Source organism: Dreissena polymorpha, chromosome 6 (assembly GCF_020536995.1).
Source record: "Dreissena polymorpha isolate Duluth1 chromosome 6, UMN_Dpol_1.0, whole genome shotgun sequence".
NCBI classification, from domain to species: Eukaryota; Metazoa; Mollusca; class Bivalvia; order Myida; family Dreissenidae; genus Dreissena; species Dreissena polymorpha.
In genome coordinates, this window is record NC_068360.1 from 49,016,609 (window position 1) to 49,035,212 (window position 18,604).

At 33.3% G+C, this 18,604-nt stretch overlaps 1 protein-coding gene across 1 annotated transcript in view; it reads right to left on the reverse strand.

Annotated features, from left to right (window-relative positions):
- Window positions 1-599: 599 nt before the first annotated feature.
- The window catches only part of LOC127834053 (uncharacterized), a 72,181-nt gene continuing 54,176 nt past the window's right edge, over window positions 600-18,604 (reverse strand). The window contains exons 19-26 of the mRNA XM_052359622.1: window positions 16,046-16,149; window positions 14,497-15,299; window positions 12,099-12,227; window positions 11,212-11,229; window positions 10,529-10,648; window positions 4,253-4,479; window positions 2,901-3,048; window positions 600-2,408 (exon numbers count right to left, since the gene is read on the reverse strand). Coding sequence (XP_052215582.1) covers window positions 2,234-2,408; window positions 2,901-3,048; window positions 4,253-4,479; window positions 10,529-10,648; window positions 11,212-11,229; window positions 12,099-12,227; window positions 14,497-15,299; window positions 16,046-16,149 — 1,724 coding nt within the window. The 3' untranslated portion in view covers window positions 600-2,233. The remainder of the gene's footprint in view (window positions 2,409-2,900; window positions 3,049-4,252; window positions 4,480-10,528; window positions 10,649-11,211; window positions 11,230-12,098; window positions 12,228-14,496; window positions 15,300-16,045; window positions 16,150-18,604) is intronic.

An 18,604-nucleotide genomic window follows, 5' to 3' on the forward strand; every position in this document is an offset into this window, starting at 1 on the left:
TACAAATGTTTTTAAAATGTCATTTGCATATGTATGACCATGAAAACACACCCGCATCTACCGCATGGGTGTCAGATTGTCATGGATAAATAGGTTTCATGCAACTATGTAGAAAATTATGTCATACAACTTGTGAAATCCTAAGTTATACAACTTTTGAGATATAAATATCATAACGCAGGTGCAATATTTATAAGCCTGTTATAAAACCGATTTTATTGCCCCATATAACACATAACACATTCACTCAGTGGTTTTTATTTCTATTTAATGTCAATGTTTTTATTTTCAGTGTAATAATGAAAGATGAGCAATAAAATGTATCACAAATAAAAATATTTAAAAAATATTTATAATAAATAGAAAAGTATAAAAAGAACATCGAAACCAAAATCACATAACAAGCACAGTTTTACTTTCAAGTCAATTAAAATAGCATTCCCCACTTCAACATGCACACTTTACATGCACTACTTATTGTTAATGCCCACACATTGATTTCACATTTAGCAGCATCATACTCCTGATTCCCGTACATAAACATACTATATATTTCCATCGGAACAGTATCTATGCTGTGGATGAAATGTATATAGATAAAGCAGATAAACTTTCAATGAGATACTTAATAGAAACATTCAACATGAAGCATTAAATAGAGCAAGTCAACAAAGATCTCTTAACAAAATGAAAACAAATTCTTTTAATGAACAAAATACAGCACATTTTCACAGCAATTACATTGCCTAAATTTCATCTCACAATTGATAAACAAATAAAATCTCAAATACCAGGAAAACAAAGGCCCCTACATGCAAACTTTCAAAGCTGAGAAGTTTGTGAAGTGAGGTTAGGTCACATAACACTAAGTGTCCTTGTGGTTTGAACAACAGAGTATTTCAGAGGGTATATACATCTTACCAACAACAAAAAACCTATGCGGCTAAAACAGGTTCCAGTGTTGAATCTTAAATCTAACATTATCAAAAAAAGAGGCTGCACTCAATAAGATGATCTCTGATAGAGGCCTTGTTAGAACCTTCTCATTGGCCGATTACAAAACAGTATGATATAAGCTCATTGTCAGGGTCAAAATGAGGTCAGGGCGATGTGTGTTGATATTCAAAGACATCTTGCAAGTTCTGAATAAAATAATGCTAAATGTCAGAGTAAAAATAATTTAATAAGACATATTTAAATGTTACACTTAGGGTTGCAGGAAAGTCGTTACATCAATATGACTTTTGTAGAAGCACAAACAAAATTGTTCAAATAATAGAAAATTAATGTAAAACCAGTACCCGCATTTTCTCAGAAATTAATTGCCTACTGCATAATACTACATTTGTAATTATTTCCATCTAAAACAACTGTAAAGTCCTTCAAGGAATTGGAATCATTGCTAAGATTGTTTAATCATTAAAACTTCATTTTAAAATGTTGCATTAGTATCTGTGTAAAATTAATTTGTAGATCTAAATCCTCCTGTGTAGACAGATGCAAAGGCTGTCCATATGATTTTTTTTTCAAGGCAAACAAAATAAGTAGAAACTCACAATCTTCCAAAGGACTTAAAAACCATGTTTTAAAATACTTGAATGTCTTGAACAATGTTTTAAACCTTAAGCACTCCGAAACAAAGAAAAAATGGTTATATGCAACCAGCATTAAACCAGAACAGCCTGCGAGTCACTCAGTCTGTTCACGTTTAATGCTGTTTGCTGCTCATCAGTATCTAAGGGTTGGAAATGAAGGCTTTAAAACTTGAATGTACATGAAGTCAGAAAAGTCTTAAATTCATTTTGATTTACTAAGGGACTACAAATGAGGCAGAGTCCGTATCTGAGAGGTCAAGGTCACTGATGCAGCTCTCCAAACTATAATTGCCAATTTTATAAATATGGATTACTTTATGCAATCCAAAAGATTTTTGGAATAAAGATAAACGAAGTCAAACACCTTTCAAAACGTATCAAAAACCTGCACCTATTTGGATATCTATGTTTTTATACAATCGCTTACCAAAAAAAATGAAACTGAAGATAACCAAAAGTTATCCACTTGATAAGACATATCCAGATTTATACAATTGGCTGCAGATGTTTTGCAAGGCTTCTATATCACATGTCAATTTTCCAAAGGACCACAGAGTGTGGTTTTCAAATACTTTGAACAGTTTCTTAATAGCTAATTTGTCTTAAACTTAGTATCAAAATACTGATTCAGCTCCAATCTATCGGACATTCTGTAAGGCTCCTATATCCGGTGCGCTGTTGAATCCCCAAGACTGCTGTAGGAGCACAGAGTCTGGTTCCCCCATACGCTGGGCCCGACCTGAAGGGGACTCCCCCAGTTTGTGGACCTTGCTGGGTGAACCACCACTAGCCCTGCGGCCCCTACTGGACTCCCTGTGAGAAACATTCTGGTTTGACAATTTGACAATTTGAATGCATCAGCAGAAAAAAGGTCGTCCCAGATTAGCCTGTGGAGTCTGCACAGGCTAACAAGGGACAACACTTTCCGCTTTTATAGTATTTTTAATATTAATGAAGTCTCTTCTAAATGAAAATCCAGTCAAGGCAGAGAGTGTCATCCCTGATTAGCCTATGCAAACTGCACAGGCTAATCAGGGATGACACTTTACGCATAATCATTAAGCACCATTTCCCAAGAGCAAGGCTTAATTTTATAAATTAACAAAGAAAATACCTTAGCTATGGAAGATTGCTCTTACCAGTAAAAGCTTTTCAGAGGCATGTAGAATTTTATTGGTGAAAGAAAATTTGATGTCAGTGAAAATATACTTTTTTATACTCAAATATAGAGAAAGCATAAGAGGGATGGCAATATTTTTCTTTCCATCAATAACATTGTTCTAGCAGTGTTTCCCATTCTCTGACCTTTCTTTTACAGGAACCATCAGGTCGCGCCGGTTCTCAGCGGGAATGCTGCTGTTAGCCTGCACACCAGGGTTGGAATGTCTCATGTCCATCAGTGTCTGACTGCGGGTCATTGCCTCCACACGGCGAAATGATATGCTGTTGTTGCCTGGATACAAGGGTGGAAGGAGTCAGTTGTAGTATAACCCTTTACCTCTTAGATACGTATTTTTACAAATTTGTAGTCCCTAAGAAAGTTATATTTAATATAAGAACTTTCTTACTAGATTCAAATTTTTAAGGCTTCATTTCCAAACCTTAGATACTGATTAGCAGCAAACAGCATAAAACCTGAACAGACTGCAAGTTACTCGCAGGCTGTTCTGGTTTTATGCTGTTTGCACATGGCCATTTTCACTTTGCTTCTAAGTGGGAAAGGGTATGATTATGTCAACAGTATTATGATAATGTCAACAATTGTGTGTGTGTATTTCGAGGTTCATTAGGTCATTCTGCGTCTGAGGCTGCATTATATTTGGGCACAAAGTGTGACCCAGCACTCCTACCTTATTAACTTACTAGAGTCACAAAAGATGAGACCATTTTTTAATTAGAGTAGCAGTTTCCAGCTATTTAGTTGTTAAAGGAAAATTTTCAATTTTGGTGTGTCTTGTTCTTCCATGGGGGGGGGGGGAGCCTGAGGAAGCCCCATGCACCTGTACTGTATACTGACAACTCAAAGGCTTTTCGGAACAGGTTTTGAACCTAGGGTGGCCTTGGTGAGAAGCACATGTACCAACCCCTGCACTAACCGGAAACACTGATAATGTCAACATCATTCTGTTTAATATAATTTAATGAAATAACTATTATCCCTTCCCTTTCCCACTCAGAAGCAAAGCGAAAATGGCTATGTGCAACCAGCGTAAAACAAGAACAGCCTGAGAGTAACTTGCAGTCCGGTCAGGTTTTGTGCTGTTTGCCGCTCATCAGTATCTTAGGGTTGGATATTAAGCCTTTAAAACTTGAATCTAGTAAAAAAAAATGTCTTAAATTTAATTTTCTAAGGAAAAACAAGTTAAATTATCTGAATGGTAAAGGGATAATTATACATGTAATAATTGTGCAGTGCTCTGTCAAAAGGTGGTTTAATGCATGTGCAGTGTGCACAGGCTAATCAGGGACAACACTTTCCGCTTTTATGATATTTTTCATTTCAAGAAAGTCTCTTCTTAGCAAAAATCCAGTTTAGACGAAAAGAGTCGTTCCCGATCAGCCTGTGCAGACTGCACTGGCTTCTCTGGGATGACACTTTATGCACATGCATTAAACCCCTTTTCACAGACCACGGCCCAATTATATATGCACTTTACCTGCCACATCACTCAGCAGGGTTGTATTCACACGCTGTAGATGGCCCAGTCCGAGGTTGGAGGGCTGAGTTCTCAGCTGCATCGGGATGAACTTGTTGGCGAGTTTTGAGGAGGAAGGTTCCTGGATGATGTCAATGTCAAACTGTCCGGTCTTTGTAGGAAAGGAGACCTTAGAGTTTGAAGTTGATTTCTGAAGCTTTTCTAGGGACCGCCTTCCTACTGTGGGCCTAACAGGGAACATTAAAAAATGATTTCCTTATTTGCAAAGTTAACACACAAAAAGGATTCTAGAATTCAGAACATGTTTTGTAATTAAGTTCATTAAATGTTGTGTTTTTTTAAGATTGGAATTAATAAGACATTTCATAGAACTAAAAGTAATTTATATGCATTTCATCCTAAATACAAAATAAAAAAACATAAAAATAGCAATGCTTGAGCATACTCATATAAGCTTGTTTGATCAGCATGTGGTCATACTTAAATTTCCAATATAGTTGTATTGTTAAACATTAAAATACATTAAGTAGCAAGATCCATTTTATACTTTAATATATATTAATATTAAGATATTGTTCAAAGCTGAATTACTGAATAACAGTAAGATACGTATCATGAAATTACTATCAGAACAACATTTAAATAATTACAAACTTATCAAATTAGTTTGAGCTGAAAATATTAGCAATTATGAAACAAGGGGTAGAAAAACTATATCCTGAAATAAAGATTCCTGAAAATAAAAGCATCCTAAACATGACCTGTTTCCGTTTATCCAAAAAAGACAACATATCTTGAAATAAATATAGCAACTGAAATAAACTGGTGAACATTTCATTGTGCACACATTACTATGTCAATCCTGAAAATTAGTTAAATGTATCCTAAAACTAACTGTAAATTTGGATATAAATGGTGTGTTAATATACATATAACATAGTTTGTATTTAAATATGAAATAAAATGAATGTATATGTTTTTATAAGTTCAGTTATTGTTATAACTATTATTTACTACTACTCACTATTTTAGAATCCACAGGATGAAAAACTATTTATAAAGAATATATAAGTGCTTATTTTGATCATACATGTATCCATGAACATCAATTTTAATTGATGTGCCATTATAATAAATTTCAGATTGATACATGTATTATTCGAATGTTTAAAACAAACACAAAAATATGATTCTGTAAATTTATTAAACAACTGTATATGTGAAATCTTCAAGTAATGCAAAAACATCAAAAAAACAATCCACAAAAGGTTTTAGTTATGGTTACTAAATTAAAACTAGATTCCTAACTATAATATGTTTAATGTAAAGGATACAAAAATTAGGCTTGAAGTTTTTCCAACCTGCTGAACCATGCACAGGTTTGACCTTTCACCTTTAGAGTGACCTGACTTTTACCCACATGTTGTAACAGCTTCTTCGCACAGTGAACCATTTTTGGTGAATTATTTAAAAATTGCATGATGAATGATAAAGAGACAGTCTGGCCAATCTGCTTCATGGCCTTATTTAAATTTTGACCTTTATGCGTGACCTTGACCTTTGTGTTTGGCCACACATAAAGCTTGCATTTCATACATGTCAATCAAGGGTTGAGATGACCGATGGACAGATCGATGGACAGATCGGGGATTTATCATGTACAGTGAGCTCCTTATATGTATAATTTCCATATATTCATAATCATTTGCTTCTCCATTTGACTGTATTTACATCACAAACAAAAATCACATGATCTTTTGAATAAAATAGTTAAACATGTGATATCCACAAGCATTGATTGGATAATGTTACAAATCAACATAACTATGACTGACTTATGAGAACACATAAACTAGGGCTCTATAGCTTCAAAATTATCTTGATTTACTTGAAATCCTTGGAAAATGGACTGATGTACAATAGTCTACTGGTTAATTAATATTTTGATGAACTTTTATTATGATCTTTCAAAATCATAGGATTTCATTATCTGATAACATGTCTTTTTCATGTGTAAATGTAAACAGTATAATATATGTATTCAAGTTTTACATATGTACATGAAGAAAATATAATTGTAAATTTAATTGTATCACCATTTTTTTTCATCTTGTAACCAGAACAAGATCATCACTTATTATAAATATTCTCAAAATTAGAAAATCTCACCAAAATGATATAATCATCCAATTACAATTTAACAAAATCTACATCTTGTTAACTCAAAAAACAAGTTTTAATGCAATTATTATAATAATATAAATAGATAAACAATTAATTAATAATCTTTTTTATAAACTGTTAGGTACAACTAATTTAAATAGTAAGTAAACAAAGCAGTAATTGTTTATTATTTTAATGTAACATTATAATTATCACTTTTATTAACTTTTACTTTAACTATTTTAGTTATAATATAATCAAAAATTATTGTTGCTCGGTATGTTTTGTTAATTGTTTAGGACATATGGTAAAAACATTTTACTTGGTCCATGTAAGTAAAACACAAATATCAAAAGCATTTTCATTGGTCCATGGCTTTAAAGTTCATATGTAGTAAGCAATGTCTATTGGTCAATGCTTAAAGAGAACACAGTTATGTTAAAGTCATTTTATTGGTCAAAGTTTTAGAGCCCATTTGTAAAAAGCATTTTCATTGGTCAGAGCTTTTCAAGTCCAGTAGTAAAAACCATTTTCATTTTTTTAATCCTGTATGTTTTAGGCATACGTATTTGTCTATTTTTAACAAATAGTAGATGAAATTCTGTATGATCAAATGCACATACAATACAAGCATACTCGTTAACCTTGAGTTTTAAAATGCAAGCATTATCATAAAGTCAACAAAATGGTGTTACAAATTAAAATGTTAGTTACGTCTAAAGCTTTGTAGGTACCTGCCTTGCACCAGGTTGGCGATGTAGAACAAATGGCGTTATGGATTTTGATCTAAAAATTAACCATCTCTGAATAAATGTGACTATAAACACTACCAAACATCCTAATTTCTATTTTCTAAGTGGGTTATGATGAATACCGATACCTATAAAGAGAACAATATTGGCAATAATGAAATTTATGATTAATTTCCTAATTTACATTATACTTTTACCAAACTAAGCATTTACAAATTTTACATTTTCATAATTTTCAGATTATTTCTATTTAACAGAAAGGGACATGAAATAAATGTTTCATGTCTTCTTCAATCTGCCCAAAACTGAAGGTAAATGACCGATGATCAATATATGAACATTTACAATTTCTCTCACAAAACAATTTTCGGGCCTACATCAAAAAGACCCACTCCCCACATTATAAATAAAAATATTTAACTATGGAATTAACATACCGATACAATATAAAAGACACATTGAAATCCGTAATATAAAGATGATTTGGTTATTATAAATTTTCAGGTGATGGCTTAAGTGAACTGCCACTGCGATAATAATGATCTACAAAAGGGAAAGCTCATGAGATAACCTCTACATTTTTCAGAAGTTTGCATTTCTATAACGCATGCAATACCTTGTTTCAGATTGAGTAGAATTCAACCTAAAAGTAATATTTAAGTATGTAATTTAATAAACAATACCATCTCTGATGAAAAGAACTTGTGTTATTAACATAAATTATACATCATCACACATAACAAGTTATACCTAATTCTAAAAAATTATTTAAAAAAGAAATAAACTGTAATGTAATACTTAAAGAATTCTTATTGATTAAAGTGGCATGAAGAGGATATTTGTTATAAATATAGAGACATATAGTCCTACAATGTTGAAGTATATCTTGTAGAAATACTGAAAAATCATTAACCCTTTCCCTTTAGTTTTTTGATGCATTTGTAGTCCCTTAGAAAGTGACATTTAATTAAATACCCTTCTTACTAAATTCAATTTTTAAAGGCTTAATTACCAACTCTTAGTTACTGATGAGCAGCAAACAGCATAAAACTTGAACAGACTGCGAGTTACTCGCAGGCTGTTCTGGTTGTATGCTGGTTGCAAAAGCCATTTTCACTGTGCTTCTTATGAGGAAAAGGGTTAAGATAAACTTTTTCTCATGACATGGCTCCACAGGGATTCAAATTAACCCTTTGCATGCTGGGAACTTTGTCGTCTGCTAAAATGTTGTCTGCTAAATTTCTAAAATTAGCATTTTCTTCGATTTTTTTCAAAGAATACTATCAGAATAGTAAACTGTTTGGATCCTGATGAGATGCCACGTTCTGTGGCATCTCATCGGGATCCAATCTGTTTGCAAAGGCCTTCAAAATTCGGTCCCTGAGCACTGAAAGAGTTAACCCCACCAAGAATACCAGCTACATGTAACTGGCCTAAAATTGGTTGAAATAAATAAAACAATCTTTGCGCAGCTGTGACCTTATAGGAAGCTCTGATTAAACATCTGCATGAAAGTTATCCATGTCAAGTATGATGGAACATTAGGGCCAGACAAATTACATGCAAATAGATAGTAATGCTAAATTGTATCTTAAAGCATACTACTCCAAAAATGTTATAACAAACTCCAAAAATTGTATGACAAAATCTCTAAAATGTATTACAAACTCCGAAACACCCATATTGTACATGGACTTTAAAATCACTTTGAAAACACTTTTATTTCATTACATAATTTTCAAAATTCTCTAGACTTAAAATTTTATTCACAACTGTAACACTATACTTGACAAGTTTGCTTACATGACTAATGCATTCTGGGGTCAAATTCAATTATTGTTTATGCACAAATAAACAGATTTACAGAAAATACATATTTTTAAGAACTTGCAATCACTTTTTAACTTAACACATCAAGTTTTTGTGTACTATAATATTGTATAAAACTGTTCTTTATGTAATATTAGTATAATGTTTCAGTTAATTCTTTAACATTATACTCTGGTCACACCGGAATGGCGTTCTTATTGTGTTTTTACAGCCACCAAGAATATGGTAAGATTACCAATAATAAATTGGGTGTCACCATGAGAACACATGGGGCCAGTGTCCATATGCCAAGAACGCAAAGGGTGGCCATGTTATGGCCACTATTTCATATTCAAGGACGGCGATTTTATGTCCTTGTGAGAAAGCAATATGCAGAGGGGGTCACTCGCTGCAAATTTTCTTAGTAGGAGCTGTCATTTTGTGACCCGCTAAGAAATTTTGCAGCAAGTGAAGTCAAGATATACAGTGAATATTAATACGATATAAACGCCATCTTGTTTGTCATGTGATTACCATATGCATATGATCAGCCTGAGGACGACATAAACTGAATTTTTGGGTCGTACTAAGGACGCCAGCGCTGCGGTGTGACAGGGGTACATAATTATGAGGGGCACCATAATGAATCAATTTTCTGTGTTATTTGTTCTCTTTGAGCTTTATAATTACCAAGCATGCATTTCAGGAAGAAAGAAATGATTGCCATAAATGGCAGCCTGGGACCAAAGTTGTGTTAAAGATGGTTGAATGATTTGTTATTAAACAGCCACAATGCATTTTGGAATGATTTGAACATTTTGATCAACATGATTTTGTTGAAAAAAGTGAAATTGGAATAAGACATTAAACATAGAATGAACATCAGTTTTGTGTGAGAAAATTGTTCATTTAATGTTCTGTATAATGTATGCTCTAGTCTGTCTTTACTTATTGTATAATAAGCAATTTTCCATGACTTCTTCATTAAAAATAGAGCAAGTTCATGCATGCCTGGATAAGGTTTCATTTTTAGTAATAAAAACTAATAAATACAGCAGGGAAAACTCCAATTAAAGCATTACTTAAATAAGAGTTTATTCCAAGATTGATGTCTTATAACAACTTCATGTGATAGTGTGTGATAGAATGAATGACTTAAACCTTTCTTAAGGTCATAGAAATTGACGATGGTTAAATGACAAATCAACGATTCTCAAAATGCATGCATTTTTATAAAATGAGAAATTTTGAAAATGCATATTTAAAATTTCCTTATTTATACTTAATTTCCAAAATGATTTTGAATACCTTTGCATATTTATGGAAACTTTATTAACAAAAGTATGAATACTGAAAATACAATCACATCATATAATGGAAACTATACTACTTGCACTACAATTTCATGAAGGATCCCTAAAATGCATATTGGTAACATTCTATATGCCCATCTCAATGCATTTAGTGAAGCTTATTAACATCCCATAATGCATTTTGAGGCGAAATAAAATGGGAAATGAGGATACCGCATGCAAATCCGTGGTGAGGGTACCTGATTTCAGACTTATTGCTATTTTCCCGTATGGGAGTGAGGGGGGCATTGTGGGGCAAGGTTTGACGAGCCAAAGGTTCTGTACTCTTACGCTGCAATGGCGCTAGTGTGTTGTGCCTGCTGTGTAAAATAGGCGAGAAAATAAACGATGGATGATTACCATTACAAAATGATGCAAGAGATTATATGCCTGTTGAAAAGGAATAAAAAAAACATTTTTTTGTAAAATAAACATATGATACACAGATAGCAATACCAGTTATCAAGGGTTTGTAGATATATGTTGTCATAATTAATACACATTTGATGTCAAGATGGAAAAAGGTATTTGAAAGGAAAAACAATTTTTTTATAAATTGCTTTCTTTCTATGTTGGAAATAATTTCTTATAATTGAAAAACAAATCTTTGTTTTTATGGACTTCTTTACATTTTGTAAAAAAAATACAAGCATTATAACTTATTAACATGCAAACAAAAAATGCATTCTAATTTATCAGCAACATTTTCATACCAAAATTGGCATATTTAAATCATATTTTGCACTTGTGCGTATTTTTGTATATCTTACAATGTACAGTAATCATGCCAAAAAAGGAAGAAGATTTATTAGAGGGTTAAACAAAACAGTATGTGTTCATGCTACATGAAATTGAAAGTAACAAATCAGATAAGGGTTTTTACCTTTGAAGGCCGTTTTTGCTACATTACAAAATAAATTTCTAATAAAATCCTTGTTTATGATACACTTATGTAATATTGATGACAAACTGTGGACAAATTGGTAATAAAACATCTTAAGAAAAAACATTTCCAATAAAAACTTCTGCAAAATATAAAGTATTTTTTTTTTAAACAAAGAAATCATTGGAAATAAAAATAAATAAAAAATAAATAAATAGTGAGGTATAGTTCTTTGTAAACCGTTTAAATAAACAAAGCTGTTTCACATTTTACAGATGAGAGTAAAAAATATAATCTTGACAATTATATTATATAAAAATATAACAAGAAGTAAAAAATTTCATCGTTCTTATCAAGATCCTTTATGATATACAATGTACTTTAAAGTTACAATATCTAAAATCAATGTCCATAAAAACAAGTTTGGAAGAACAAACACCTTTTATAGATTCAACATTTTGCTTTTTAAAATTAAACAACATTCCACCATCATAAAAACACTACATTGTAAGTGCTTGACACCACCAATTGCAATTGCTTAAAATGAAAAATATACAAAAAAATAACATACAAGTAAATATTTTAGCCTTGTTCTGAGAAAACTAAGCTTAATGCATGTGCGTTAAGTATTATCCCAGACTAGCCTGTGCAGTCTGCACAGGCTAATAAGGGACAACTCTCCATCTAGACTGAATTTTCACTTAAAAGATACTTCCTTTGAACGAAAAATAAAAGAAAAAAGTATTGTCCCAGATTAGCCTGTGTGGACTGCACAGACTAATCTGAAATGCCACAATTTGCACAAACATTAAGCCCTATTCTCCCATAAATATTTAATAAGAAATAAAGTAAAAACACACAGCAAATACTATGTCAATAAAGAATACCTGTGGGAGTTCATATAGGTGTTAGTCCGCTGAAGAAACAGTTGTGATTGGTCGATATAATAAGTGCTGTCGGCGGTCTCGGTAAAAGTGGGATTATTTGCAAAAGGGCGGGAATAACTCTCTGATACACTGTGAATACAAACGGCAGAAACCACATGACGTGACACAATTCACAGGTAAATTGTGATAATAATTTGTACACATACGCAGGAAGACTCCATTGGTCATTGTTAGCTCAGCTGGTACTACATAAAATACCTCTGGTACTCTTATGTAGATTACAAAGTACCCAAGGTATGGAGATTACACTGAAAAGTACCTTTGAGTATAAGTCAGGATGCCTTTAAGTATATTTTCCATACCCAGGTTACATTGTCTTATATTAAAGAGTACTCTGGTCCTTTTAAGTGTAAGTACATGAGCCACCAACAAACAATGGAGAAGCACTAAGACTCAAAAATATGATGAATGTTTCTGAGGAAACTTTTTTTCTGAAAAATCAGTTGGGAAGGTAGATTTTTATTGTGTAAGTATTTATTTATATATTATTTAATATCAGACATTTGACTAGTTCCGAGTATACAAGCCCCATAATTTATAACTTATAATTTTTGACAAATATCAATGTAACAAAAGATGTGTTTGTCAGAAACACAATGCCCCTACTACGCCGCTTTGATTTATTTATTTATTTTTTATCGTTTGGCAGGTAAACATAATTTTTACTAGGGAAGTAATTTTTTAAAGGGATATAATAAAAAATATTACTTCCCTTGAAAAAATGATCTGTACCAGCCAAATGATAAATAGAAATTATCTCCCTTTAAAAGTTGTTACTTCCCTTGGTTTTGTTTTTTTGACCTTTGACCTTGAAGGATGACCTTGACCTTTCACCACTCAAATTGTGCAGCTCCATGAGATACACATGCATGCCAAATATTGCTATCTTCAATATTGCAAAAGTTATGGCCAATGTTGAAGTTTTCGGATGGAAGGACGGACGGACAGACAGTTCAAATGCTATATGCCACCCTACCCGGGGCATATAGACCCTGATTTGTTTACTTTTAAACCATAGTCATTTATTTTATTTAACACATACAAAAAATCACTATAGGTCATTAAAACATTAAAACATAACCAACACTTCCTGAGAAACATTTCACTATATTTTCAGCCTAGTAAAACAACGCAAAAATAAAATCAGGCGATGGCTATAATATATAGCCAGTACACAGTGAAAACACAAACATCACATCAGAAGTGTGGAATTAAACAAACACAATGTGAGAACATCACTGATAACTTATGAAAAAGAAGTGCACAGGCACTGACAAAGTATTTAACTATTCATAAAATCAGGCATGTCGACAACAAGAGTGGGACAAAAATTATCACAGTTACTTGTTTACTTCCTCAAAAATCATTCTTAAACTATGTGTACCCCTTTAAAGTCATTCTTAAACTATTTTTACCCCTCAAAAATCATTATAAAACTATTTTTACCGCTCAAAAATTATTCTTATACTTCTTACCCGTCAAAAATCATTATTAAACTATTTGTACCCCCTCAAAAATCATTATTAACTATTTTACCCCTATAAATCATTCTTAATAAATTTGTACCCATCAACAATAATTCTTAAACTATTATTACTCCTCAAAAATCATTCTTAAACTATTATTACTCCTCAAAAATTATTCTTAAACTATTTTTACCCCACAAAATCATTTGTAAACTATTTTACGCCTCAAAAATCATTCTTAAATTTAAATCTAACCCCTCAAAAATCATTTGTTAACTACATGTACCATACAACTACCATACATGGGTCGGCAATAACACCACTTTAACCTATCAAGTAATCTTTCAAGAAATCTCTGTCTCTAAATTGATTAAGATATGTGATAAATAAGGGACCAAATGCTTTTCACAAAACAACACTCAGACAAGAGTGTAGGCAGTTTTTCATGTGAAAAATAAACTTGAAAGGCACACTAAGATATACCAGTTATCCAAGGCCAACTTATAGGACTTATTGATAAATATATATCATTCATTAATAAATGCAGAAAATACAATTAAAATGCATACACAAATCAATTTATCTAATATTTCATAATCATATAATGCATTTATAAATATTTACCAATAGTTAAAGCTTGTTGAACAAAAAAAATCAATATAAAAAACAGTAATGGTGTAAAAAATCAGTGAAAATAATCATATTAATATATACATATATATATATAGAAGAATATAGGAAAATTAGGCTGAAAACAGTGATCCTTAGAATCAAGCCAAAAAATCATATCAATATATATACATGAAAGGATATAGGAAAATGAGTAAATCAGTTATATCACACAAAGTGCTTCAGTAAGTATTGTTAGATACCTTTTAACTTCAGTTAGCCAATCAGAGTCCAATACGTCCTTCGCAGTTTTGTGACTGGCAGCTATTTTCTCCTTCCACGATGCCTCAATTTGACCTTGACCTGGTTCCAACAAATACTGCTGACTAGGTGGTAACGGTTTTGGCAAGACAGTATCTCTGGAGCCACGTAACCTTTCTGAACTTGACCTATTTCCGTTCGCTTGACCTTTGTTTAACTTTTCCCGCGTTCTCTCTCTTTCTACTTTATTTAAATGGGTCGGAGTTTCCGATATTTTAATTACAGGGTTAGCGCTATTACTTGTTTCAAACTCGAGTTTGGATTTTTGGTAACTATTTACGGAGAAATTCTGGTCCCGGTCATTAGTATTTGGTCTTGACCTTTCTTCGACCTTAGTGCCCTCTGAAATATCCTGACCCAGTGAACTAGTGAACAAAAGTTTAGTTTCACTTTCACTTTTCTGAATGGGAGAACTTGAGTATTTTCCTTTTCTAATACTATTTAAAGAAGTTTTTGACCTTTCAATCTTAGTTAAGTTATTGATAATAGGCGTCTCTTTATTTCCAAGTTTTTTGGTGCTAATACTGGACTCTAAGGGCTTTGAGGTGTCAGCACTATTATCTGGTTTCGCACTGTTCTGCATTGAGACGGTACTCAAAGCTACTCGCTGTTGAATACTAAGACTGGTTGCACTTCGATCCATTTTGTGGTGCAATCTAGGTGTTCTTGGTTTCACTGGAGATTCTATTTTTATCTCGGCCACTGGTCTCCCTGCCAGACTGGGTGTGGTACTCTGGACTGGGCTCTGTAAATATTGGATGCATGTAAATAAAAACAACAACAACACATTTAGTGCTTTTGTGTGTACAAAGAAATTCAAATTAATATTTGTTAAAATAGATATTTTGTCTGCAGAAATTTTCAAGTTTTGTAAAATGCTAACACTAAACCTGTTTTCTAATTACAACTAAGCTTTAACCAGCTTTTTTTTTAAATATATATTTTTTTTACTGAAAGGGTTAAGGACCAGTCAATAAATATTACACAATTTTGACTACTCCTCATTATTTTGTGTCCTTAAATGCATTTAATCAATAACTCTTTTGGTGGATTATAATATTCCTCAAAGGGGTACTTTTGGATGACATATTATGAAGTTTGTTTCAGGATCTCTGAGTAACAAATTAGTACACTATGATTACTTATCACTAGAATTTACAACTAAATGGACGGTGCTCTGTGAAAAGGGGGTTTAATGCATGTGCGTAAAGTGTCGTCCCAGATTACGACATTTTCCGCTTGCATGATATTTTTAGTCTCAAGAAAGACTCTTCATTCCAAGAATCAAGTTTAGGCAGACTGCACAGGCTAATCTCGGACAACACTTTACGCACATGAATGAAACTACCATTTCACAGAGCGCGCCTAAAATACAGTTAGTGTAATTCTACTGATATCTTCATTCAATTTATGATGAAATTTAGGAAGTTGTCCTGCCCATGGACAACAGACACAGTGACTTCCCACAATTCGTTGCTAGTGAGATAATACCTGTTCCACTGAGGTGGGCGGACTTTCTGACAGAGGTTTATCTTGTTTCTCAAGAGGAACTCGCGGCGAAGGGACCTCTTTTATCGACGTTATGCTACTGGCCACTGGACAAAAAAAGAAGAATCTTAAATGAGTAATTTTTAATACTCAGTTGTATCCAGTGGGTTACCTGTACATAGAGAATGATTTTAAGTTCTTATATGTGACAATTATACCAGAGTGCATACACTGCAACTCCAATATATCACGGTCCGTTATATCGCGTTGTCCAATATATCGCGAATCGGCTATGGCTCCCAAAAATCTGACGAGCATAATCCTTAAATAAAATGTTTTTATCTGAGAATTTGATGCATTAAAATCCGTTTCAAGCAAGTATTTTTCCCTTTTTTTCACCAACTTTAATCCAACAGTCATAATCCAGTTTTGACCAGATTGTTTGCTTACATCGTACATCACATTAACACCTGTGTACTGCGATAAACAAAAGACCCATTTGTCAAACATGACAGGTCATTTCCACTGGGGGCTGACGAGGTCAAATCGTAGTCCGTTTCGCTACGACGTCGGGTATAGGTTTTACTACGAAAACATTGTGTAAATACACTACTTAATCAGGCGAGTTTCATCTTTTCTGGTGTTTATGGATTAGAGAACGGAACATCCAGTAATAGTAGGTACTTATTTTCAATAACAAACCAATAACAAATACGCGTAATTGCAACCTTTAAGTTTATTTTGAGCAAAAATCGAAATATTTTGATTTGAAGCAATGCATAAGGTGGTTATTCTGTTAAAATAGCTAATTACGGTTACTTAAATAAAATAAAACCACATGTTACTTTGATTCAGTGTACATTACACATTTTAAAGTGCAAAACAGGTTACGAACATATTTTTTAATTATTCAAATGCTTTTTTTCGAAGAATATTACAAGTCACTTTATGTATAGGTTTCGCACAGAGTAGTTATTGGTTGCGCAACGAAGTACAAATATAATGTATAGGTTGCTCAACGAAGTTTCTGTATCCATTTCAGGACAAATCACATGCAGTTTGCAGTTACTGCAGACTGCCATTTCCCAGTGCAAAAGATGCCGTGCTTCACTGTGCGCATGAACATCCAAACGAAAAGGTTGAACCCGGTGAAAGCCGGCTGAGTCCCGGCAGAGTCCTGGTATACCGTCACTACGCCGGCACTCACCGGGACTATACCGGCATCAGACCCCGGCAGAGCTGCGGCAATGCCCCGGTTTAACCGGGGACAACCGGGACTGCACCGGGAAAGTATTCCGCCGGCATCATAGTGAGACTGGGCCTTAACCGCATTGTAACACGAGGTAAATTTACCGGCTGTCATGTACGCAGTAAACAATAACCTGTGACAGAACCCACTGCCACACCTTTACAACAATATATTTGTTATGCAATTGCGGATTTGTGCCATTGGGGACCTACTTTCCACACCTTACGGCTGTTACAGATGTGGATTTTACAGGTAAAATCATGTATACGAACATGAAATTCATCTCAAAATGAGTTGACGATAACCGATTTTCAAGAAAATCGCTTTGATATATACAATGTAAAAATCAAATTTCGTATGAGATAAATAATGATCGAAGTTGGGACATGGGATTTACTTTGACATAAGCAGAGTTTTGAGATAAGCGAGTTGGGGATAACGAGAATCGAATGTTATTTGATAAAGAGTACCGTATGCTGAAAACCTATCGTCGGTCTGTATCAAAATGAACGTATAAGGGATTGTCACGAGGTAAAGATGCGTCATTTTTATTGAGACCGACGACATTAGGTTATCGACTCTCAACTGTCATCTTATATTATATGGATTTTCGATTTTAATCGTTTCATTTGGCCTAGTCGTGAATTTAATTATATCATAATAATGTGCAATACAATGTCGACTGTGCGCTTTGAATCATGTTGTGCCGTTGTTACTATTTCTTCCTCAAAGGAAACATCCAGCCACTCCATGACTCTGTATTAACTTTTTTGTTCTTTATTTTGCCTTCGAGAGATAACCAATACGTCTTTTGTGAGAAACGCATACACGCTAAAGCGTTGTCGTAGCGAGGCTTATACGTATACTGCCAGAGACATGATCATGCCTAATAATAACATTAGCCTTTATTTCTGATAACTGAGTCACCCTACACATTTCTAAACACACCAGTGGCTTAACGATACATAGATCAATATGGAAATTGTAAAATTGTGTCAATTAAACACAGTTGTAAACCTTAATTGCATTTTTAAAAGTGAAACTTGACTTCGCTTTGAAAATCAGCGGTATATTTCATGTTTAACCTCATAAACCAGACACATCTTGGATTATAATTTGATGTCACAAACCTATGAAATGTCATTATGCTTAAATTCAGAGTTTTGTTATTAGAAAAGCATGATCTTATATGTTTAAAACACAATTTTCCACTAATCCGTTCTCGATGTCATATGTTTTTAAACAATGTTTTCGTAGTAAAACATATACCCGACGTCGTAGCGAAACGGACTACGCTTTGAGCTCGTCAGCCC